Source organism: Pipra filicauda, unplaced genomic scaffold (assembly GCF_003945595.2).
Source record: "Pipra filicauda isolate LSUMZ 115617 unplaced genomic scaffold, ASM394559v2 scaffold124_size2119055_pilon, whole genome shotgun sequence".
NCBI classification, from domain to species: Eukaryota; Metazoa; Chordata; class Aves; order Passeriformes; family Pipridae; genus Pipra; species Pipra filicauda.
The window spans coordinates 576,012-599,572 of NW_024103707.1; the positions used below are offsets into that span (position 1 = coordinate 576,012).

At 42.0% G+C, this 23,561-nt stretch overlaps 2 protein-coding genes across 5 annotated transcripts in view; one reads left to right on the forward strand and one right to left on the reverse strand.

Moving 5' to 3' along the window:
* The window catches only part of ATP7B (ATPase copper transporting beta), a 45,966-nt gene extending 28,416 nt beyond the window's left edge, over nucleotides 1–17,550 (reverse strand). The window contains exons 1-2 of one of the 4 annotated variants that reach the window (XM_039389158.1): nucleotides 3,006–3,089; nucleotides 2,587–2,867 (exon numbers count right to left, since the gene is read on the reverse strand). Coding sequence is in view for 2 of the 4 variants with exons in the window: in XM_027723156.2 (XP_027578957.1) it covers nucleotides 3,006–3,254 (249 nt within the window). In the remaining 2 variants the exon portion in view is untranslated. Of the gene's footprint in view, nucleotides 1–2,586; nucleotides 2,953–3,005; nucleotides 3,925–16,010 lie in introns of those variants that run through there. The other 3 variants (XM_039389150.1, XM_027723156.2, XM_039389155.1) reach the window with 3 other exon arrangements.
* A 157-nt stretch (nucleotides 17,551–17,707) lies between these two features.
* ALG11 (ALG11 alpha-1,2-mannosyltransferase) lies at nucleotides 17,708–22,861 on the forward strand. Its single transcript, XM_027723159.2, has 4 exons — nucleotides 17,708–18,087; nucleotides 19,068–19,301; nucleotides 19,974–20,905; nucleotides 22,467–22,861. Exons 1-4 carry the CDS (start codon nucleotides 17,723–17,725, stop codon nucleotides 22,736–22,738), a joined length of 1,803 nt encoding a protein of 600 aa, XP_027578960.2. The 5' UTR covers nucleotides 17,708–17,722; the 3' UTR covers nucleotides 22,739–22,861.
* Nucleotides 22,862–23,561: the final 700 nt, after the last annotated feature.

Genomic DNA, 23,561 nt, shown 5'->3' on the forward strand with positions numbered 1-23,561 from the left:
TGAGGATTTCAAGGCATGAAGAACAACCCCTGATGTCCTTGACAGGAGCTGTAGTACTCATGCCTGTCCAGGAGCAAAGCAGGGCTTATAGACTGCTGGTAGAGGCAGAGGCTCATGCTTCCCATTCTGACTGCCTCCAGCCAGCAAGAAGGAGAACATCCAAAGGGAATATGCTCTGGGGCTGGACTAACTTCTTGTGAAAGCATGGAGGTGGGACAGGGAGATGCTGCTGGATTGGAAGCACCAAGTCTCAAGCCCTCATATCAGAGCATCCAGAGCTTGTGACAGGTCCGATGGGAAAGGCAGTCACTGCATATGGTCTGTGTGGCTCCTGGGGCAAACCCCCCCATCGAGGGCTGCCCTCGGAGGCCTAGCAGCAGGCTGCTTTGCTGTCCCCCAAAATGGGCTATTCTTTTGGATATTCCCATTCAGATGTGCAAAGTCTAGGAGTTTAACGGAGCAGTGAAGGGATACATAATAAATGTGAGAAAAACAACTGAACTCAGAGGAAAACCCCAAGACAAGGAAACCACAGCACCAGGTGAGACTTTCACATATGCACATATGGTGACCAATACGCTGAGAATGGATGCAACTCCATGGCTGTGAACTAAACACAGCGTGTGCCCTCATTGGCTTCACGGCCCAGCCACCAGCCACCCTTGGCTGGGTCTCCATGCTGCCTCCACCACTGTGTTCCATGGGTCACCCTGTGGAGTGGTTTGTCATCAAGAAAGCCATCCCTCTACCCATTTCCCCTTCCCAAGAGGTGCAGCCACCTCCAAAATGCCAATGTAACACTCCTGTCTTCTGCAGCACAAGGCTGAGGTCGTGGTAGGTGCACCCCACAACCCTCTGAGCATCACCCACAGCAAGATCTGGCACAATGCTGCTCCTCTCTGCTCACCCAGCAAGGTTCTCCCCCCATGGCTGGCACTGCTTTCCTGTCCTCCTGTGTTTGGCCTGCAGGGATGCCAACTTTCACATCCTGAAATTCAAACACCAGACTCCTCACCACGATGCCAGGCAATCAGCCAGTGAGAAGATGGGGCCCAGCCCATCGAGCACCTCCTCCTCTGCCTCTCCCCACCCACTCATTTATAAATACCAGAGGTCACTGAACCTCTCACACACTATCTTCAGAGGTTTTGGGCTGCTCTTCTCCCTGTATCTCTGTGGGCTGAAACCAGTTATCGCTCTCTTACCTTTGAGCACACAACCACCAAGGAATTATCTTATCTGTGCTTTACCTTTCCTGCTTCCTTCTTTCATAACCCTCTGATTCATGGCTTTGGATTCAGGCAGGCAGCAACACACAACTGAAAAGCCACATTCTATTAATTAAATGCTTCAGATGTTTCCCAGTTTATTATAGGCAGGCAGTGAACAAAAAAATGAGGGCAGAGCAGCCACAAGAATATCAAAGGTCACAAGTCTTCAATTTCATGCCTACAACAACAGCGCTTCTGAGAGGGCAGACATTCAATCCTCATCCTCCTTAATAATTTTCAGTGCAACTTGTCCATCCAGCTCATTAGTGAATATTCTTTAAATATATTAGATCTTAACTGGTTGTTCTTCCTTCTCTCTTCCCCCAAATGAAGATTAACAAATGTCAGTAGCTACTATTTTCAATAACTACTTGTAACACAATTTGTTATTTTTCAAACAGTTCCTGAGTCTTAAAAGATGGAAATAACACCCGCTAAACCTGGATATCAAGATTCAGTGAGAATATTATTACAAAGCAGACTTTATGGGACTTTTGTTTCCAAAATACTAAATTAATTACCTTAATGCTTCTTCAAAGTGACTGCTACTCCCTATTTATGATCAGGTTTCTCTGTCAGTACAGATGATGGGGAAAGATTTAGGCAGTTAGAACTAGTCTTACTGAAATCACACCTACTGTAGGTAACAAACCTTAGAGACCTTAACAGCTACTTTTAAATTAAAGGGAGCTCTATAAACCACATGTGCTTTATGGGAAAGGGGAAAGCCTTACTGTATATGCAATGTTTCTAATTTAGAATTAAAACAATGCAAAACTCTCTTTGATGTTCTTCACAGCTCCAGTACAAGCAACACAAATATTCCAGTGAACTGAATACAGAGAAGAGATCCTTTGGCAGAACAAAGTCATTTTTGTCATGATTGTTTTCTAGCAAACATTTATAATACAAGAAATAACTCAAGGCAGAAAAAGCCTTCAGGTATATTTGGTCGGTCCTGGCTGTTATTTCATTCCAGTCTGACACTAATTATTTAAGCCATTCTGAGCATACACATTTCAAAGAACACATTTTTTCTGAGAGTTTCTTTTCCTTGAATATTCCCAATATTCACTGACCCAAACTACATTACTGCAGTTTATATACCTTTTAAACAGCAAAAACTCTTTTAAAAATAATAAACCTTATCATGTTTTTATCAGCGCTGATCTTTCTAAGCCTCTTTTTCATAGCAGTTAATCTACAAAAATACCATAGTTATATATAACACTGAATTTTAAAAAAAGTCGCCACAGATACATATATCACAAACTTTCACTAGCACCCACTTAGTAGATATAAATAAACTACTTACCTACAAGGACTTTTTAATGTTTCTTCAATTTCTGTTATTCCAGAGAATAAACTAGTATGAGCTTCTGTCAAACTACTCACGCAATTGCAGTTCAAAAGGAGAAATACTATGTTTCCTTCCTAAGAATCACCACTCTGTATTATTAGAGGTGGAGCTGAAACAATGCTCATTAGTTTCTACCGCATAACTCATCATTAACATCTGCTTTCAAAGATTACTTTCAGAGGATCTCCAGCGGACTTTGCATTTGTGTACTGCTTGCTATGGGGCTGGCATCCGTGCTGGGGATTGAGACAATTTAGATAAAGAAAGTTTAACGTCCTTTAATATACAACCCATATCCAACATGCTTTGTTTTAAATTCTCCAGATCAGAAACACTACTTCCCTCCCAACATGCGCACACACCAGCTCACTGACCTGTCTTTCAACTGTATTGACTTCTGGCATTCCCATGGAGTAACTCTGCAAAAGTTTCTCTTCTTTCTGCAAGTTACTGCTTGCTTTTACTGGAGATCCAGTCTTGGACTTTTCACCAATAATCAGTAGTTCAGGCACATCATGAGCTGCCTGCCGCTTACGAATAGACATCAGGGTTATGTTTCTGTCGTTTAAAGTAGCTAAGTAGGACAGTTCCCTTTTCATTTTACTGTCCTGTTTTCTCTCCATTATCTTTCTGGATTTTAAATATTGCAGCGCCAAACAAAAGCTTTATACGAGAGCGGTTATTCGGTGTCTTATCAGCCACGCTTCCTTCAGCTACGTTTACAACAGCCTGGAGAGTTCTGCCCGTCTAATCAACATACTCATTAGGCATTCATCACAAAATCCCAGATGTAACCTGTGATCCTTGTGTACACTGCTCGCTGCACTCAGCTACCTGCTTTCCCTGCCAGTTTAAATGTTTCCCACCAATTGGCATCCCTTGTGCTTTCCGAATTGCGTTCAGCACTGCTAATCTCTGCACACGGCGTCGCAGCAGGCTCAGCCAAGGCTGCTTTCACAAGCTAGTCAAACATGACCTGTGTGCAGCAAGCAAGTGCATAATCAGCCCGGCCAGACAGGCATTAGCGCCTTGTGGCCGTGAGCAACAATCACAGCTCCTACAGAGGGCAACGCTACTCCACTTCCTTCTATGAAATTGCCAGGGATTTCTTGGCTAAAATGTGGTCCCTTCTAACACTGAAAATGTGCCAAATTAGATAACGTACATAATTAGATAAGGCTCCTAGTCTAAAAGTCTTTCACTCATTCAGGGCATGAGAATGTTCATTTCTTGTTTCAAGAGGGAAAACAAAAGACTGAGTACAATATTTGTACTTTCTAAAACATGCCTCTTTACCATCAGCAAGCTTTACTAAGAAACAACGAACCAAACAAAATTAAACGAGCAATTAGTGCCAGAAAGTAAAGGGAAAAAAAATATATGCTCTCTGGCAAATTCAGTTCCCCTTAGATCCTCTGGGCAACAACAGGAACAGCCATACATATGATAGGTACCATCACTAGAAGTGCCTTGAGCCAAGCTTGAATATATTTCTCTGGGATTGCCCACAGCAAATGCACAGCACTGTGCTAACACATCAAGTGGGATCTCCAGTTCTCTAAGCCCACAGTAGTGCAATCCACTTCTGAAGGCACCCCTGAACAGGGACACTTAAAGAATGGCCATACAGGGAATTTATAAAATATAACTGAGGTGTCAGCAAGTTACACACTCCTTGGCTGTGCAGTGACATCAGTGCACATGCAAGCCTTAAAATAATTGGTTTAAATGTAATCAGAATTTCTTGGACTTGCTGCAAAAAGGCACAGATTTACTCCTATGCAGAGGTTAGCACAGAGGGTGAAAATGTCAGCATATCTCTGTCACCTCATGAAAACTTATGGGATAGATGACAGACACTCCACCTGTCCGGCAGGACAAATTCAGATTCTTTTTACTTCCAAAAGCAGAGGTACATCCTTCACACTCCTGCCACACTGACAGTGGTCCAGAAAGTCACCATGCAGGACATTAGCACGTTAACTTGTCTTTCTGTTCTAACTTCTCCACAAAGATGGATCCTCAGCTCTGCTCACTCCATCTAGTTCTTGACTCCACTTCAGAGTTAAGGACCATCTTTGGAAAAAGAAGGTCTTCTGACAATGAAGCGAAACTCAAAATACTGCTGTAGCACTATTTTGTATCATTGTCTTAATATACAAGATCGGTGATAATATTAAATTTTTAAAAAGGGTTATTTTGAAAACATTTTGAGAAATGGCTCCTCTAGAGAGTCACTACAAAGGCTAAAGTATCTCTTTGTTCTGTGTTTATCAGTGAAACGAATTAGAGCTATATCTGACTTCAGCTTGAACACTGTGCTGAAAATGCAAATTGTGTTAAAGGTGAAATACTTTCAGGAATTACTGATTTTAACTCATTTTGAAACAAGCAATTGAAAATCATACAATTTGACTTAGGTGAAAAAATTCAGTACAATGTCTTTAAATACTAAAGCTACATCTACATACTAAATACACGTATATAAAGTTAAAAACTAATCTTTGTCTTTCTAAAACAAAACAATTCTCTTCCCAAAAAAAGATATTTAGAAATTGAGCTCTGTGTTCTAATTCCAAATAACAGCAATTTCAAATTCTAGATTTCTTAGTCAACAGAAACTTCAGTTTCTGGACATCCCTAAAATATATACTCTCAATTAACTGCCCCTCTGGAGTTTAGGCTAATTGTGCCAGCTGCAAATTGAGGGTAAGTGTTTTAGTTAAGGCTGAAGTAGGAAAGGCAATGTTAGTCATCTCATCTGATAGCAGTACCATTCCTCAGTTTAAAGCTAGATTTTGCACAGCCTAGGAGTATCACCAGGAAGGATCACTCAGGCTTGGCAGCATGAGATTCAGATGGCAAACAGAAAACATGCCTTCTGCCTTCACAGCTCTCTGCTAGTGTTGGGCAAAGATGTTTGCATTTTCTTGTCAGAAAATGCAGAATATTCCAATAAAATTAAATCCCTTTGACTTAAGGCCTCAAGAGCTGGTAAAACTCCAGTTTTCCTCTTCATATTACCTGCTACAATCAGACTATATGATAAACACACAAGAACTATGTGTTTTCAGTTAAATTAAGTTTCCTGGGTTCATCAAGCATTCATCCTTGGCTTTATAGTATGTTCTGGCCTGTGTCTAATCCCTCTGGTTTCTTGCCCAAAGAAAGCATCTTAAAATAGTGCTAACAATGTCTTGAAAGATGAGATGCTTGGTTCAAGGAAAAAAACTGGGGAGCTGGAGGTAAGAGGGTCATATTGCTTTAATCTGTGTGGGGAAAAAAACCTGAAAAACAAAGTTCAGCAAGAAGGAGAGCATGCGTTGGCTACAGTTCACCAGGAAAAAACTGTCTGCACACCTTAGGACCAGAAACACTGAAGGAGCTTGGTATACCATTCTTAAGAGAGGCATGAAACAAGGGGTGCAGCTGAACAGAGCTGTTGTGGTCATGCTCTGTTTAAAACGATGCAGCTAACAGGAACTAGGCCACAGGAATGACCCAAATGGTGACCAAAAGCTGACCTTTGTTTCATTAATTCAAAAAAACATACTACTTTTCATGCCTCTGTGTATGCTAACAAACTAAAACCTGTACATGCTTTACATGTATGACTAAAGTCATTCAGACTACACCTAAACATGAAATGATATCAACTTTAACTTTTCTTTTTCCTATCTCTCAAAGAAAACAATATAAATGTAGCTTAAGTGGGGAAGGAGGCTAGAGGAGACTCCACTTTTGTATCCTGGGATGTTTGATGGGATGTACCTATCTCATTCCCCACAGGGATGCCTATGTGGTAAGACTCAAACACGCAGCTATATCTAGGGCTTCTTTGGAAAATTTAGAAAGCAAGGTTCTGCTTGTGATAAGACTTTTAGCATTATATAGTCATCTGGCAATTAAACGTATTTGCCACAGGTTATTATTATGTGTTTTATTTATTTATTTATACATTACTTATGTGTTCACGTGTGCTCCTGCAGATGATGTATTTATCACCAGCAATCCAATAATAATCTGCATTTCTGTTGCTCAAGAAACAATACCATCTTGTACTTGGCCATGAGAGTTACTGAACAGGACCAGACTTCCAATCTAGCCATGAGAGCTCGTTGGGCGCAACCAGACTTACAGTGTATCGCAGTATTTGTGCAACCGTAACCGTGGCAGTTCTTACCGAACTCAGCCGGAGTTACAGTGCTGCATTGGCTCTGCATTTCTGTTGCTTAGAGCTGAGTTGGCTGTCACTCAGAATCTAAGCCCAGCTGCCCCAAGCCCCTGACATCTGAGATCCACCTGGAACACAAGGGGGTTAGTTTCTGCCAAATCTCCCTCTCTTAACACAACAGTAAGGTTAGCCTTACTCTTAATTCGACAATTTGACAGACAAGAGGAATTGGTCCAGATACGTGCACTTTGTGTCAATGCAAAGAGGGACGTATTAGTATTAATACATCACTCTCGAAATCCAGTCTGCCTTTGAATGTTGATCATTTTTCTACTCTCCTCCTCAGACATCATTCTAAACTACCAAAATACAATCCATCCTGAGGCATACAAACAATGATATAAGGGTTAACCACAAGTAATTTCCCCTTTGACATATTCTGAGTTATTCTTAATTTTGTCTGCAGAATGCAATCAGCTAAAATGTTTGAATTTTTTCCCCCCATCTTAACAGAGTTAGATTTGGTTTTGGTTTTTACACATGCAACTGCAGGAAATGGAGCATTAAGTTAAAAAAAAAAAGTGGGGAGAGGTAGCAAAGTATTGCAAAGCTTGTAGTAATATCACAAACAACAGTGTTGGTAACTCACAGTTATCAAGAAGTTGTTAACAACATTGTTTGAGAGCAAACCTGTGAAACATCCAGCCCTTGTGTGAAACAATTATTTCTCCTCTGTCAGTGCCCTCTTTAAGCCAAAAGAGAAGTAGTTACTAAAGGCATCCACTTTTTCTTCAAATAAATCACTGTACTTGCTCAGTAGTCATTTTGCAGTCCTACAACAGGCAACACAAACCTCATGTTTCCCACATGAATCAAACAGTTGCAGCTGAAAGTTCAGTGGAAGCTTGGTCATATTCATGGTACATAACTATGTCCCTGACTTCTCCAAACTAACTGACATACTTATTACTGAACATTAAAAAAATGCCATACCTTTCTGTATGGAGAGGCAACAAAACTCTCTATTTGAATACATTTGTTCTTAGTTTTGAGCCATGAAATCGGAAAGAACTCTTTGGCCACGGTTCTAAGAAAACAGGCAGCAACTAGATACACAAGCGCTTCTATAGTATGAATGGGATACATATTTCTTGAAAGAGATGAAGAAGTGTGTCCATAAGTATTATTATTTCTTACACTGTAAGAAAAAGGGAAAACATACAGAAATCCGAAATACAAGTGATCAAATTCCTAGCCGCTATGAATAAAGTTGCTTAAGAGTTGATGACCTCATTTCAGATCAAATCAGCTCAGACTTTGGCTTCAGTTATTCAGGAAGCAGACTCAATCTTCTCTAAATATTTAAAAAAGGTTTGTTTGCTCGAAATCAGCAAAACTCAACAAAGCACCTCTTTTGTAACAGGGTCCCAAAACATGTATTGATTTTTTTCATTCCACAGCTTTTTGTATGATTGCAAATTGTGTGGACTTGGTACTTTGTCTGCTCTTAGCAGTGTTGGTTTCATTATGATAATTTCTGTTATCTGTTTATACTGCAGCAATTTGTTTTCAAGGACCTGGAAACTACTAGGCTGATCATATTACTATAGAAAAAGACACACCTTGTAGGTGAAGGTTTAAGTGCAAGGAACAATTGCAACCTGCATGAATTACTTCAAGTCAAGATTTCCACTAATGTTCATTCACCAAGCAGGTTAAGAAGGCTGGCAGAACTTGTCAGGCAGTGCCACAGCAAAACCAGTAATTTTACTTCTGTGTTTCCAACTTAATTTTCTAATGTTGTCCATGATTTTCTCTTGCTCAGAGGTGGTTTTGGCTTGTGAAGTTCAAGCAAAAGCTTTTTAGAATTCCATGCATAGAAAAAGGACCCATATTTTACCCATTTTAACTGCAATATTTCAAATATAACTTGAGAATGAGTAACAGTACAAAAGTAACTATTTTAAAAGGCTAATTTGAGAAGACAGAAAAACCTATTACTTGTGAAATAAATTTGTTATCCATATTTAGAAATAAGAAATAATTAAAGTATTGATTCAATTTTTATTTTGTAAATTTCTTAGTATTTTTTGTAGCACTTTAAAATTATCTCTTACACTTGTTCAGAAAAAAAATAAGTGATAAGTTTCTGAATTGTGATTTAAATAAATGGGAGGACTGATTTTTTTATTATTGTTTTTTTCCCAAAGTACACTGCCATTCACCCTGTAGCAGGCAAACTAATAGCAGACCCTAAGATGCCCTGACAAACCTGCAATTAAATTTTCCCCTATGCAGATCAGGAATGCAAGCCTATGTCTTAAGTGACCTCTATATATAATAGATATCCTGTAAACTGTCCCCAGCTGTAGAGTCCACACCATTTAGGTTTACTATCAGTTTTAAGAACACTCTCATGCCTGTATTTCTGGCTCTGTGGTCAGTGTTTAATCCCAAGCCAAACTGCTCAGCCTCTGTAATCACCTTCATTTCAAGAAAAAAAAAAAAGGCAAAGCAGCATCTTGTGTTTGCATTACAAATGCCATGTCTAAAATACAAACACATTGCCTTTGTCACATATTAAAGGCAGTTTCTCTTAACAGATATTTCTATCTTATCCTGGCAGGAACCACCTACATACACAAAAAGAGAAGAAATTCCCAAATCCGTAAGTAAGCTTGAAAGCTGAACTCCTCACCACAGCACCTGCGCTCCTCCAACACAGAGCCTTGAGCAAAGTCCTATCTGCTTTCTTGGTGATACAGGCAGAAGTCTGTCTGTGAACAGTTTCCACTTTCTACATCATCTGTTTCATTCTTTTACTTCTTTTTTCCCTCCTCTCTCTGTGGACTGGTTGCAGTTAGGGGTAGAAAAAGGTATGAGGGTGTTAGGGCCCTCCCTGTGACCTTACTCCTGCAGAGAGCGTAATCTCTCAGGTGACCCTGTCACGGGGCTCAGGCACAGCCCAGCCAGGGTGGCACAGGGGCCCTTCTCACCTGCCCTCCACTCCCTGCCCTTTTGGACCCTGCCACATGCTGCCAAGACAAGGCACAAGCTCCTTCCATGAGCGAACAAACCTGAGCACTGCTCATGAGCCTCTGATCATACGCCATCACCATGCATGGGACTGAAGGGAACAGGAGGGGCAGCAGCAGGGGCCTCCCTAAATACAGTGCTGCCCTTAAATGCATTTTTCTTCCCAATTGGAGGTGGATGAAGATCTGCCAGCTCTCTGGCTAACCTACTCTGCCACAGCAGGCAAGAAGTGAGGAGGGAAACTCTGATGAGAACACTACAGGCACATGGAGTAGAGGCTTTGCTGTTTCCAGCTGTCAGAGAACAAGATGTAATGTATCACAGAATCACAGAATATGCTGAGTTGAAAGAGACCCAAAAGGATCATCAAATCCAACCCTTAGCCTTGCACAGGACTGTTTCCAAGAGTCACACCGTGTGCCTGAGAGTATCATCCAAACACTTTTTGAACTCTGTCAGGTTTGGTGCTGTGACCACTTGCCTGGGGAGCCTGTTCCATGTGCCCAGCCACCCTCTGGGTGAAGAACCTTTTTCTAATATCCAACCTAAACCTCCCCTGACACATCTTCAGACCATTCCCTCAGGTCTGTCACTGGTCACCACAGAGAAGAGATCAGTGCCTGCCCTTCCTCTTCCCCTCACGAGGAAGCTGTGGACTGCAATGAGGTCTCCCCTCAGTCTCCTCCTCTCCAGGCTGAACAGACCAAGTGACCTCAGCAGCTCCTCATATGGCTTCCCCTCCAGGCCCTTCACCATCTTCGTTGTCCTCCTTAGGATGCTCTCTAACAGCTTAATATCTTTCTTATAAAAACTGCACACAATATTCAAGGTGAGGCCGCCCCAGTGCAGAGCAGAGCAGGACAATCCCCTCCATCAACCAGCTGGCGATTCTTTGCCTGATGCCCCCCAAGACACGGTTGGCCCTCCTGGCTGCCAGGGTGCTGCTGACTCATATTTAACTTGCCATCGACCAGGACCCCCAGGTCCCTTTTCCATGGCACTGCTTTCCAGCATCTCATTCCCCAGTCTGCACATACATCCAGGGTTGCCCCATCCCAGGTGCAGTGTCCGGCACTTTCCCTTATTGAACTTCATGTGGTTGGTGATTGCCCAGCCCTATAATTTGTCGAGGTCTCTCTGCAGAGCCTCCCTGCCTTCAAGGGAGTCAACACCTCTTCCCAATTTTGTGTCATCTGCAAACTTTCTTAGTAACCCTTCCAGTCCTGCATCGAAAGTCATTTATGAAAATGTTGAAGAGAACAGGGCATAAGATGGAGCCCTGTGGAACCTCACTAGTGACAGGTCATTAGTTGTATTTCTACAAAAATCCTGTCAATTAGTTGCTCTTCAGGGCTAAGAACTATACAGCACTGCACTGTCCAGGTCTAATATCGTGCACGAACTTACAGTTAATTCTCAGGCAAGAGCCAAAGGCAATGAGGTGCCAGTTTTTATCAGTGGAAAAAACACACTTCCAAGTGACCATGAAAATAAATGGAGTGTGCCTGGATAGAGTCATACTGATTCACTGCAGAGGCTTATAAAAACTAAGAAGAGAAAAAAGAAATAATATGAAAATATATTTGCTGCCATTGGTTTTTTTTCTTTCTTTCTTTTTCTGGAATACTTGATAATAATTCCCTATTAAATAAAATAACATGAGCAGCCTACAACAATTCAGGTAAGAATTCAGGTGAAAATGTCAGACCTTAAGCAACAGTCAGGGATGAAACTATCAACACAGGAAACTGTTACTGCTGCTGCTATGCAATCTCTTCCATACAAACAATTGCTTTGAAAACCATCTAAGGGAAATGGCAATACAGAGTAAACCTCTTTCTGTTTACAACTATTTTTATCTGAAATATTTAACACCTGGATTGAAATACACAGTTAAAATCCTAGTTTAAAATGCAGATGAGTTTTCTCAGATTGTTTCCTGTGGCAAGCATAATGGCTCATCATGACTCAAACTCACTGTGAAAACAGTGTCTGTTTATTGCACGAGGAATACCCAGAGGAAACTGGAGACATCTGATTCCTAAAAAAAGAGTTCCTGGGACCCTGCAATTGTGAGAAAAAGTAAACAAAAAACAACCTTCTAACTCTAAAACTGAGTTTTTTTCAGCTCTCAGCAATACTCTCATTTCCAGAGTTCACCCCAGTCTGTTCTCTAGGCAAAGAATGTTTCTTCCAAGGACATGTTTAGTCAAAACCAGTGCATTCTGCAGCTCACTATAAAGGCTGGTAACCATCCTGAGAGTTGCTGAGCAACCTTCTGAGACTTATTTACTGCCCTCAATTCCTGGAAAGCAGAGTTGTTAAGCCATGGAAATTCAGGCTCAGTTTATTTATCATTCCCACCTGGTACCTCTGCTTGCTTGAAAGAAAAGGTAGTGTGGCAAGGAACTACTTTTAAGCAGCCCTAGTTTACCATCCAAAAGAGAATCTTTGACTGAATCTACCCCATGGGAAAATCATTGACCTTCCAAGCTTTCCTCATCCTCAGAATAGAAATAAGTCAGAGGAGGTGACGAGGCACAGTGTCTGCATGTCTGGACTAGCCAAACAGTCTCCTCCAATAATTTTAACTCCCTTCTGTCCTGCTCTGCAGGCAGTTTCTCGTTCCTTTCTCTTTCTTAAGCAGTGCCAAGGAGCCAGACACGAGCACAGAATGCAAATCCTGCCTTGTCCTGGCTTCATGTGAAACAGTTTGGATTTTCATCTGAATAACACTCTCCCTTGCTTCCTGAAACAGGCAGAGAGGCACACAAAAACACGTGCACAAATGCACCTTGAACAACCTTTAAAATTTGATGATGGAAGCGCTTCACTCAGTGAAAAAATTCACAGTGAAGTTTTGCAGCTTCCTAAGTAGTTTCATAGTTGATTTAAACAGGTGTTAAGGTATGACTGTGAAAGAGGTGGTCCTTCATGATCCCCTTCATGCACATAATTTGGTACAGATGGTCCCAGATATATTACTATTTACATAAGGAAGAATGAAAAGCAAGAAGGGTTTGGGTCTGCTATCACAGACAGTCAAAAATGATCACCAGCTCCTTAAGAATCCCAAAATTCCACCTGAAAAAGCTGAGATTTAAAGTGAGCCTGCATGTTATTTTGCAAGCTTAGTGATATTATCAGTAGGGGTACATAATTTGCCATCTCATTTCCGCCTGTGCTCTAAGTTGCTTGAAAACATGTCCTCCACCCACCCTAAAAATGGCAGACATTTAGAGTCCATGGAATGTTAAAACACTCACCCGATCTACAGGATTAAACTCCAACAGTGGAACTGATTTGTTTTCCTACATGGTCCTTGCCAAACTGTAACAATTTGTGTGAAAATTATCTTCTGTTAATCAAAAGCTATGGGTTCAACCTGCTTAAATTGCCTGGTGATGCAAATAAACATGCTTTATAGGCATTCCTGCAAAAATTCTGCATAAATCCAAGCTACTTAATTCTTCATTGTTTCTGCCAAAAAAAAAAAAGGCCAGCTTTTGCTCACAGATACATGGTGCAAGCACCTGTGCCCTAGAACATGTAACTCAAAATAAAGGATGAGAGTGAAAAAAATTTTTTACTAGAATTGCTTATATTTAGCAACTTTAATATTACAACATATCAGTAAAAACAACCCCATAGCGTTTTTCCCTAGATATATCAATGCCACAATGTATTTCCAATGCTTGCGTTTTGCTTTACAAATATTTAGCATAGAACTGGTGTAACTTTATTTCTGCCTTCTGTTACTATGCAATGAAGAATAAATGTACTGTAACATTTAGCAGCCTATCACAAGATGTATAAAAATTAAAAACTTACTGTGTATATGAATGACCTAAGATTCCTTCTGCTAAAAACAGTCCCAGGCATTCTGGTAGCTAAGACAGCAGCCCCGAACAAGAGACTTGGAGCTACACAGTGAATGTTTCTGAAAGAAAGTAACTGTACAAGAAAATATAAAAGACCACATGACTGTCATATGAATATCCTTAGACAATATTAATCCAGTTTCTTTCTATTATTATTTGCCAGTGGTTTTATCTTACTAGGTTACTCATATGTGGAGTACTCAGCAAGAATGAGAGCTACAAAAATATTCTTTAAAACTGTCTCAAATGCATCGTAGGCTTGGGGAGAACACAAAGTGAGTGGATTCTGCTATTTATTCTGAATACCACTCACTTCAGAAGGCCTGTTTGCATGGGCTTTCTTTCAGAGTAAGGACCTTAATAAGGAAAGCAATTAAAACAGGCCAAAAATGCTTACAGAAGCAACAAAAGATTAAAAGATTGGTATGTCGCTGGGAAGATGAAAACAAAGCTGACTTCATGGTAAGACTAGTTTAATTTCGTTGGCATGTCAGCCTCATGGAATTTTCTACAGACAAGGTTTTGAATAGTGTTCTCACTGCAGGAGCGGGAACACCACAGAGAGCTCAGCGCTGCTCTTGCTGAAGTTATTGTCAATACCCTAAATGCATGCATACAGTATCGCCTGCCACACAGGCATTAAGGTGGGGAAGTCACTAAGCGGTGATGGCTCAATTAGTCTGTGTTGGACATTTGCACACTAAAGGTAAGCCTTGCAGTCCGTAAGTCTGTCAGCAACCTCAGAAGCTGAATACCCTGTGATTAATGAAAAGTTAACAAAATAACTGTTAAAAACAATAAGTCTGTTTTTAATTACCACTAGAGGGGCTAAGAAAAAAATAAACTATGATGATTAAGAGACTGGAGCATCTCTTCTGTAATGAAAGGCTGAGGGAGCTAGGACTGTTCAGCTTGGAGAAGAGAAGGCTAAGAGGGATCTCATCAATGTGTATAAATACATGAAGGATGGAGCCAAGATCTATCAGTGGTGCCTAGTGACATGACCAAAGGCGATGGACACAAACCAAAACACAGGAGGTTCCCTCTGAACATCAGGAAACACTTTTTCACTATGAGGGTGACCAAGCACAGGTTACCCAGGGAGGTTATGCACTGTCCATTCTTGCAGGTTTTCAAAACTGGACTCATTCCTGGGCAACAGCTCTAGAGGACTCAGTTTGGGCAGGGGGGCTGGAAAATGGTGTCCAGAGGTCATAGAATCATAGAAAGGTTTGGGTTGGAAGGGACATTAAAGATCATTTAGTTCCAACCCCTCTGACTGGTCAAGGCTACCACCCATTAGATCAGGTTGCTCAGGGCCCCATTAAACCTGGCCTTGAACACTTGCAGGGGTGGGGAATCCAGAACTTGTCTGGGCAGCCTGTTCCAGTACCTCACCATCCTCACAGGAACGAATTTCTTCCTAAGATCTAATATAAATCTCTCCTCTTTTAAACTGTTGTCCCTCGTCCTAACACTATCTGTCCATGAAAAAAGTCAGTCTCCCTCTTTTTTGTAAGCCCTCTTTAAGTACTGGAAGGCTGCAATTAGGTCTCCCTGGGCCCTTCTCTTGTCCAGGCTGAACGACCCCAACACCCTCAGCCTGTCTTCATACAAGAGATGTTCCAACCCTCTGATCATCTTAGTGGCCCTTCTCTGGACCTGCTCCAACAAGTCTACATCTTTCCTGTGCTGAGGACCCCAGATTTGGATGCAGCACTCTAGGCGGGGTCTCAGAGCAGAATAGAGGGGCAGAATCACCTCCCTCGACTTGCTGGTCAGACTGTTTTTGATGCAGCCCAGGATGCAATTAGCCTTCTGGGCTGCAAGTGCTCATTGCTGGGTCATGTCCAGCTTTTCATGCATGAGAACCCTCAAGAATCTGCAGGGCTGCTCTCAATGAGTTCTTCTCCTAATCTGTAGTCATGTATGGGATTGCATCGACCCAGGTGCAGCACCTAGACTTTGAGCCATTGACCACAACTCTCTGGCTGCATCCATCCATCCATCCATCCAATCAATCTCACCCAAGCTCAGCCATTCTGTGATTCTATGAACTATAAATTATTAGAACTGAGAAAACTATTTGATACTCTCACCATCATGCAGATTTCTCCCTACAACAAGGAAGTGAAACTCAAGAGCCAAATAGGTAGGTGCTCCCTCATTAATTAGTCTTCCTGCTTCCTGGAACTCTTCAGCATTATTACTTAAGTCTCATCTTAATTAAATCATGGCTAACCTGTGGTCCTTCGGCTTCATAAAGACATTCAGTTTAAGATTCATACCTTCCAAGGGAGTGACCTTGAGCTCCTTTTGAAGTTCATGAGGAGAAACACAAATTTCATCATCTAAAATAGACTGGACTTGTTCCCTGGAAGAACTTGCCTCTTCTCTGAACAAGGCAATAATCTTCAAATGCTGACATTACAAGAGAGGTGTCTTGAGTTGAAAGACGTGAATCCAGCAGAAATCTTTTCTGTAAACATACCACAGGCTTTTCAGGGACTGCTCTGTCAGAGAAGAAGAAAAAGATTAAGAGAGAGAAAACAATGCCTGTAGCACCCTCCTTCTGAGAGCTGTTGGTTCAGAAATGAAATGTATGGCCATGCTCACTGGACCTCCCAATAGAACTCTTCCAATTTACCTGCTTACATAAATGTAGAGATGCTCTGGTAAAACCTACAGTCAGTGGTATTTAGGACAGTCAAAATATTTAAATAAAACCACCGGTAAAATAGCCCATAAAACGTTGAGGGTTTGACATGTTTCCAGTTTCACTCCCACATGGATTGTCCTTCTAAGTGGAAAACTCAATCCAGGCAGATCAGAACCAAATAACCATTACCTAAGTTGGACTCTTCTCACTCCCACTACAGTAGAGACTGTGTCTCTCTGCTTCAGTCTGTAGCAATGGCCACATAAACTAATGATTCAATACTTTCCAACCAACATTCTTCTGATTAGGAAGACACAGGATAACCTTCACAAAAATCCCTACCACCTTTAAGACCTCAAAATGCACAGGTGGCTAAGATATGAAATGGATCATGCTGACCTCAAAGAGGCTGAAAGATCACAGGTTCTAGAAAAGTCTTGTTCAAAGAAACAGGGTTTAAAATTCTCTTAAATTTTGGACAGCCTCAACTCTGCAAGAGACTGGAGAATGAGTTATCTGGATCAAATTTGCCACATAAAGCATTTTATGATTTTAAAATGGAGAATGTGGTGGGGGAAAAAAGCATTCAGCAATGTGATAGGAGATAGGAAATATTTGGGATGGTTCTGCCTAAGCCCCTCCTGACCTACATAGTCTGGTAGTTTCACTCAACGCTTCCCAGCATCCGGGAGCAGGACAAGTTCCTTACATCATTCCAGGGAAGCTTTTTTAGAAATACGTAGTCTTGATGTAGACTAACACATCATTAGTAGCATTTTAAAAAACTGCCCTGTTCAGTCTTATCACTGCACTAATCCTCTGGTCTGTGCATATATTCCCCAATCATGACAAAATAGGACACAAAGCATATTAGACAGAGACAACCTGGACATCTTCCAGTGGAAACTGTCCGCAGTGAGCGCGTTCATGGAATCCCTTTAGAGCAGTGCCAGGCACAGGGTGTGCTGGACATCCTGCCCTCGGCCTCACAGCGATAACTTGGACAAAGTCGCACAGAGGTCCCTCGCTGTAAAGAGGGATTCACTAACAATCAGGAGGTTAAGGCTGGGCTGGAAGCCAGGACATGGAGCACCACCCTCTCCTGGCCAAAGAAAGGGCCAGCATTTACATTTCCAAAGGCAAAATCTGGACGTGATGGATTGGAAGAAAAAAAAAAACCTGTCCCCGGGGGGCCTCTGCCTCCTCACCATCCTCTCCCTTCCATCCTCCCCGCAGGATTGAAGGACGTCATTGTATTGCACTGAGACGCACGTGTTGTGTCTGACTAAGCTATGTCAGTGCCGTGCTGCTTTCCACTCTCTTCTGGCATTCCCGGGGAAGATGGTTTATGTAGTAGCACAGCGCTCCCAACAACCTACTGCACCTCACTTCTCTCACGGGGGTACGAGGCTCTGCGCTTGCTGTGGGGAGGACGGGACGGACAAGAAGAAGGAGGAGCAGGAAAAGGAAAAGGAAGAGGAGGTGGGGAAGGAGGAAGCAGAAGAAGAGCAGGAGCCGGAGGAAAACGCGGCGAAGGCACAGGCAGCGACGGCGCCGCTCCCGCCCCTCTGGCGGCGGTGCCATCCGGGAACCGATGCCAGTCTGGTCCCTCCCCTCGCGGCCGGGAGCCGCCTTTTCCGTCGGGAAGGGGACGCGGCGTTGTCCAAGATGGTGGCGGGAGGGTTGTGCCTGTGTGGGCTCATCAGGTACCGGGGTGCGGGGGCGGCGCGTCCTGGCAGCGGAGAGGGAGGGGAGGAGGCAGCCCCTTCCCGGCCGCGCTCCCACATCCCCCCGAGCCCGCCCGGGCAGAGCGAGGCGGGATGGTTTCTGCCCGGCTCCTCGCCGTGCCGCCTGCCCCGGATGGGTTAATGCGCTTTTCCGCTGCTCCCTGCCGAAAATGGAAGTGTTTCCTGACGTGTCAGTCGTGACGCGTGGGTGGCCGTGGGCAAGTCCTTTGGCGCCGAGTAAACGCTATTTATCATAAGGCCTAGCCCAGCGGGAGGAACCAGGCGCTGTCCCTGTGAGCCCCAGTGGGCCAGGAAGACACTCCTGTGAGAAACATCCCGTCAGTGACTTAGGAGAGCTGAGAGGGCGGCGGTGGAGAGCGGAGGGAATACCCCTGTCAGCCTCTCAGAGGCCACAGGAAACGGGTCACTACTCAGAGAAACTGCACGGCGCTTCTCTGGAGAGCTGACATAGCTCGTCATATCTCAGGGGAATGGAAAATGAGGCTGGAGTGGGAAATGGCTGGCCCCAGTAAATTGGCACCAAAGCAGTTCGCAATAAGGCAGGCCAAACAGGAACTTGGACTGAACAAAATTCTTACAGTAAATCTATTTAGAAATCACTCTGCCAGTTTTGTATTGCCCGATTCCTGAGGGCGTGCAGCTTTTAGTGTGTAGAGCATATGGAGATAGATACAGGTATATGGCATGAGTAAACAATAATAAATGATTGCAAGGTAACAGGAGGGGGAAAAAGTGATCTTTATCTAAACAATGTAGAGTAGCGGTTTTATTTCTGTAATTGTTGAAATGATACACAGATACTGATGATTTCTGACATTAGAAGAACTCAAGAAATTGTTGAACTCCTGTAGCTCTCCCTGTAAGCCCTTCTTGCTCAACTTCATACATAGTATTTCTTTAAAGCAGTTACGTATTTTAAAATTTCCGGCTTGTTTCAGATTGCTGTGCTCATTGTTAATTCCTGCATTATTTCTAAGTGGAATTTTGTGCATTTGCTTGGTGGTACTGCTGTGGGTAATACGGCTCTGGATACAACAAAGGAAAAAGCAGTTAAGCTCAGCAGGAAGAGATGGGAAGCGGCCATTGCTGGTGGCCTTTTTTCACCCATATTGCAATGCAGGAGGTGGAGGGGAGAGAGTCTTGTGGTGTGCTATAAGAACGCTCCAGAAAAAGTAAGCATATATGTTTATCAAACATCGTATTTCATTCTTAGCTTCTGATGGTGTTACTTATGCATTTTACTTAAGTAGGTATTATTAATCTACCAGTCCTATGTTTATATTTTACATCTGAGTTCCATGTGGTTGCACCATTCCACTTCATCACTTTACCCAGATTTTGATATTTTCTGCTGTGGCATCTCTCACTTTTTTCTGTATCTCCTTGAGAGAACTCCCCCAATTCTGGTATGGAACTTTGTATAGCCATAACTCATCAGTAGATAACTGATAATCTTGATACTTGCCTCTTGGTGCAGAAGACAAAAAAAGTTAATATCTGAAGTGGATTTGACATTGGCACATCCCCTGATTTACACAGTTGTGTGCATTTTGCTCATGCTGTGCAATAAACAGACATCTAGGGCAGTGTGTTCTTAAGTCTGTAGATAATGCTGAGCTCCTTTTACTCCAAAATAATATTCCCCAAGTCCTCAGCCATATGCTTTTCTGCAAATCAGGAAAAAACTGTGGAAGTATTAGGAAAAGTATAATTTAATTGAAGTAATTTCATAGCTATGTCAGACATTTGTTCTCACATTCTCCTTGAGTAAGTTTGAACAGATAATAGTTTATTATTAAAAAATTTGAAGAGAAGAATGTATTTCTTTTTCTCTATTCTTACAGGTACAGAAATGTAACGTGTGTTGTTTACACTGGTGACAGAGATGCCACTGGAGAAGAAATAGTAGAAGGTGCTTTCAGAAGATTCAACATCAAATTAATTCATCCTGTGAAGTTTGTATTCCTAGAAAAACGCTACCTTGTGGAAGCTTCTCTTTATCCTCACTTCACTTTGCTGGGACAAAGTTTAGGATCAGTGTTCCTTGGCTGGGAAGCTCTTCTAAAGTGTGTTCCTGATATTTATATTGACTCAATGGGTTATGCTTTCACACTTCCCCTCTTTAAATATTTAGGAGGTTGTCGCGTTGGATGCTATGTCCATTATCCCACTATCAGCACCGATATGCTTTCTGTCGTTAGGGATCGGGATACCAGGTTTAACAACACAGCCTTCATTACAAACAGCCCTTTCTTCAGCAAATTTAAGCTTGTCTACTACTACTTCTTCGCTTTCATGTATGGGTTGGTTGGTTCCTGCAGTGATGTGATAATGGTTAATTCTTCTTGGACGCTAAATCACATCCTTTCTCTCTGGAGAGCTGGGGCTTGCACTAGTGTTGTGTATCCACCGTGCGATGTCCAGACTTTCCTGGATATTCCACTGGAAGTGGAAAAGAGCACCAGTGAATATTCCATTGTTTCTGTCAGCCAGTTCAGGCCTGAAAAAGATCATCCTTTGCAAATCAGAGCCTTTGCTAAATTGCTGAAAGAGAAGCGAGTGGGGCAGCAGCCATCGTTGAAGCTGATCTTAATCGGAGGCTGTCGTAACCAGCAAGATGAAGAGCGTGTAAATAACCTGAAACGTCTTTGCGAAGAGCTGGGAGTTGGTAACGATGTGATGTTCAGGATAAACATTCCCTTTGAGGAGCTTAAGAGACACCTGGCAGAGGCCACCATCGGCCTGCATACAATGTGGAATGAGCACTTCGGGATCGGTCAGTACCTTTCCTCAGTTCAGCCATTTGTCCCTCGGCGTGTAGGCATAGAGGTCTGCATGCCGAGCAGGTGTTCAGCTCCCATTCCCATTAGAGCCAGTGTAGCTGCAGTAAAGCCTACAGGACCAATGCAGATGTCTAACCACTAGGTGCTACTGTAGTGCAAGCTGAAGCGCTGTAGTCGTAGACTGTTAATCCTGGGCATCCCCTGGTCACCTAAACAGACAGCTAGTCCCATCTATGCTGCCCAGGATGTCCTGCTGACCTCCAGCTATCGCCCTGCAAGGTCATGGGTCACCTTATGGTCCTTTTGTTAGGTTTGCCAGCCTTACACAGAGGCTTTCCAGAGCCCCAAAAGGCAGCAGGTACTTCTGATTAAGCACCTTAGATTGTGCTCCACAGACTGCAGGAGGAGCTTAGACACAGTTCGTGTGTAGATGTCCATGTGTAGAGATTTTGGTTGTATTTCACCTGCCTCAAATGCTGCTTGAAATGTCCAGTGTATGCCATGGGGCTCAAGCTGCTGTTTCAAAGGTGTGAGTCTCCCACAGATCTTGTCTGTTATAAATAAGCCCCATGTAGATGCCACCAGGTACCCTGGGCCATCTCATTGCACTATGCACCTGTGCTGACGCAAATAAATCAAGTCCTTAAATCAGTCAGTGTAGCATGGAGCAGAATTCCAAAGAGGAGCTGAGTCCTGGTTTGCAATGTGCTCTCATACAGAATTAAGGTATGGGGCTCAGTTTATTTGGATTAGTTGAGTCCTGACCTTGAGAGATTCCCCATCTGCCATAAATCTACAAGAGGGTAAGTTAGCAGCCAAGCAGATGGATGCCATACTTGGCTATAATGTGACTAAACTGCAGGCAGTGTCTTCAGACTATCAGAGTACAATTTAAATATCAGGAGTAGTAGTTTATGGTCTATAGGAACTTGGTATAAAAAATGTACACTGAAGTGTTTCCCAGAAGCAAGTGTAAAATAATGTGTTCTCATATTTTTTCCTCCCACAAAACTGTTTAATTAAATTTATAAAAAAAGTGATACAATCACGCTGTGATTTTGAATTTGAGCATTATTTCACCTTTATCTCAAGGGCTTTTTGCCTGCAAAAAACATGTTGCAAGACTCTGGAGCGTTATTTATAGTAGTCAATGTTTCAGCTGGGGAAACTTATGAAAATCAAATCAGAACTGAGTAGAATCAGCAATTAAAGTGATTTCTGAGGTCTGTTCTGGAACCATGGAGGAGAATTAAATTGTTATATACATTGTATGCCCTTACTATGCCACTGCTTTTAGCTGAGAAAAGCTTACTGATTTCCATTTCATTAAAATGGAAATTTCCATCAAAATACAGATGTAGCAATAACAATTTTTACTAGTGTCTTGCTGACTTGTCAAAAGCTGTAAAGATTTGTTAATCTGCAAAATACTGAACTTCTGAATATTATCTGATTGAAATGAGTTTTACTGTTGTTTTAACTTTCCAGTGTTTTATAGAGAGCCAAAGTACACGATGTGCACATTCATATCATCATATTTTGTATCTTTTACAGGAGTAGTTGAGTGTATGGCAGCTGGCACAGTTATCCTGGCTCACAATTCTGGAGGCCCGAAATTAGATATTGTGGTACCCTATGAAGGACACGTTACAGGCTTCCTAGCAGAAAATGAGGACAATTATGCTGAAACGATGGCTTATATCCTCTCTTTGTCTCCTGAAAAAAGATTAGAGATCAGAGAAAATGCTCGTCGCTCTGTGCACAGATTTTCAAACCAGCATTTTGAAGACACATTCCTGTTATCCGTGGAACCATTATTTAAATAAATGTATATAAAGAAAAATTTATATGAGTAAAATTAACTTTTTGTATTTGACTGTGTGGCACCTGTAAATATATCTAATCTATGATCCCTTGGTCCCATTCAATAAAGAGGTTTTTTTTCTTGATGCCAGGCTATCTACTGTATGTAACAGATTTTTTTTCTACTGGGAAAGAAGTGCTTCTGCATTGACTTCATGACAGCGTGGTGCACTTCAAAACCCTCTGGATTCACAAATCATGATACTGCTTTAGTAACAGAACTACATCAGGAAGCTCTTTAATTTATTGAATACTTTCAGTCTTCACCCATTTTATGGCTCTCTTCCCATAGTCACACTTTTTTGAAGCCAACACTTTTGTTTTATACCCTTTCTACTCAGTAATTTTTTTTCCCAGAATCTACAGCACATTTTCAATTTGATCTCCCCTGTTGTGTGGCAAAATTGTGTTACATAGGATTTTAATTGTAGTTCTGAAGATCTCTACCTACAGTGATTCCTTTAGGATAAAAATGTGGTAGTGTGCTTTCTATAAATGTAATAACTGCACTTTCCTGTGATCCTTATATTAGGTATTTCCTCATGTCCTTTCATGTATAACAACTTAATAGTATTTTTCCAACCCTTCTCCGTTGAAAGGTTTTCTGTTCCTAGGGAATAGAAAGGTCTAGATTAGAGGGCATAATTAAATGCTATGCAAACATGAATGTTAAAGCTCTAAGTGACTGCTTATTATAAAACTGAGAACAGTAAAAACTACATGGTCAGGAATTTGACACTTGTGTTTGTATGAAAATGGAAAAACACATAGCCCTTTTTTTAGCCA

What these genes read in the sequence shown, in the direction of transcription:
- ALG11 (XM_027723159.2), top strand. Translation starts at nt 17,723, where the DNA reads ATGGTTTATGTAGTAGCACAGCGCTCCCAACAACCTACTGCACCTCAC. An exon ending in TGCCTGTGTGGGCTCATCAG is followed by an intron (nt 18,088 to 19,067) that starts GTACCGGGGTGC and finishes GGCTTGTTTCAG; the next exon opens with ATTGCTGTGCTCATTGTTAA. An exon ending in GAATGAGCACTTCGGGATCG is followed by an intron (nt 20,906 to 22,466) that starts GTCAGTACCTTT and finishes TATCTTTTACAG; the next exon opens with GAGTAGTTGAGTGTATGGCA.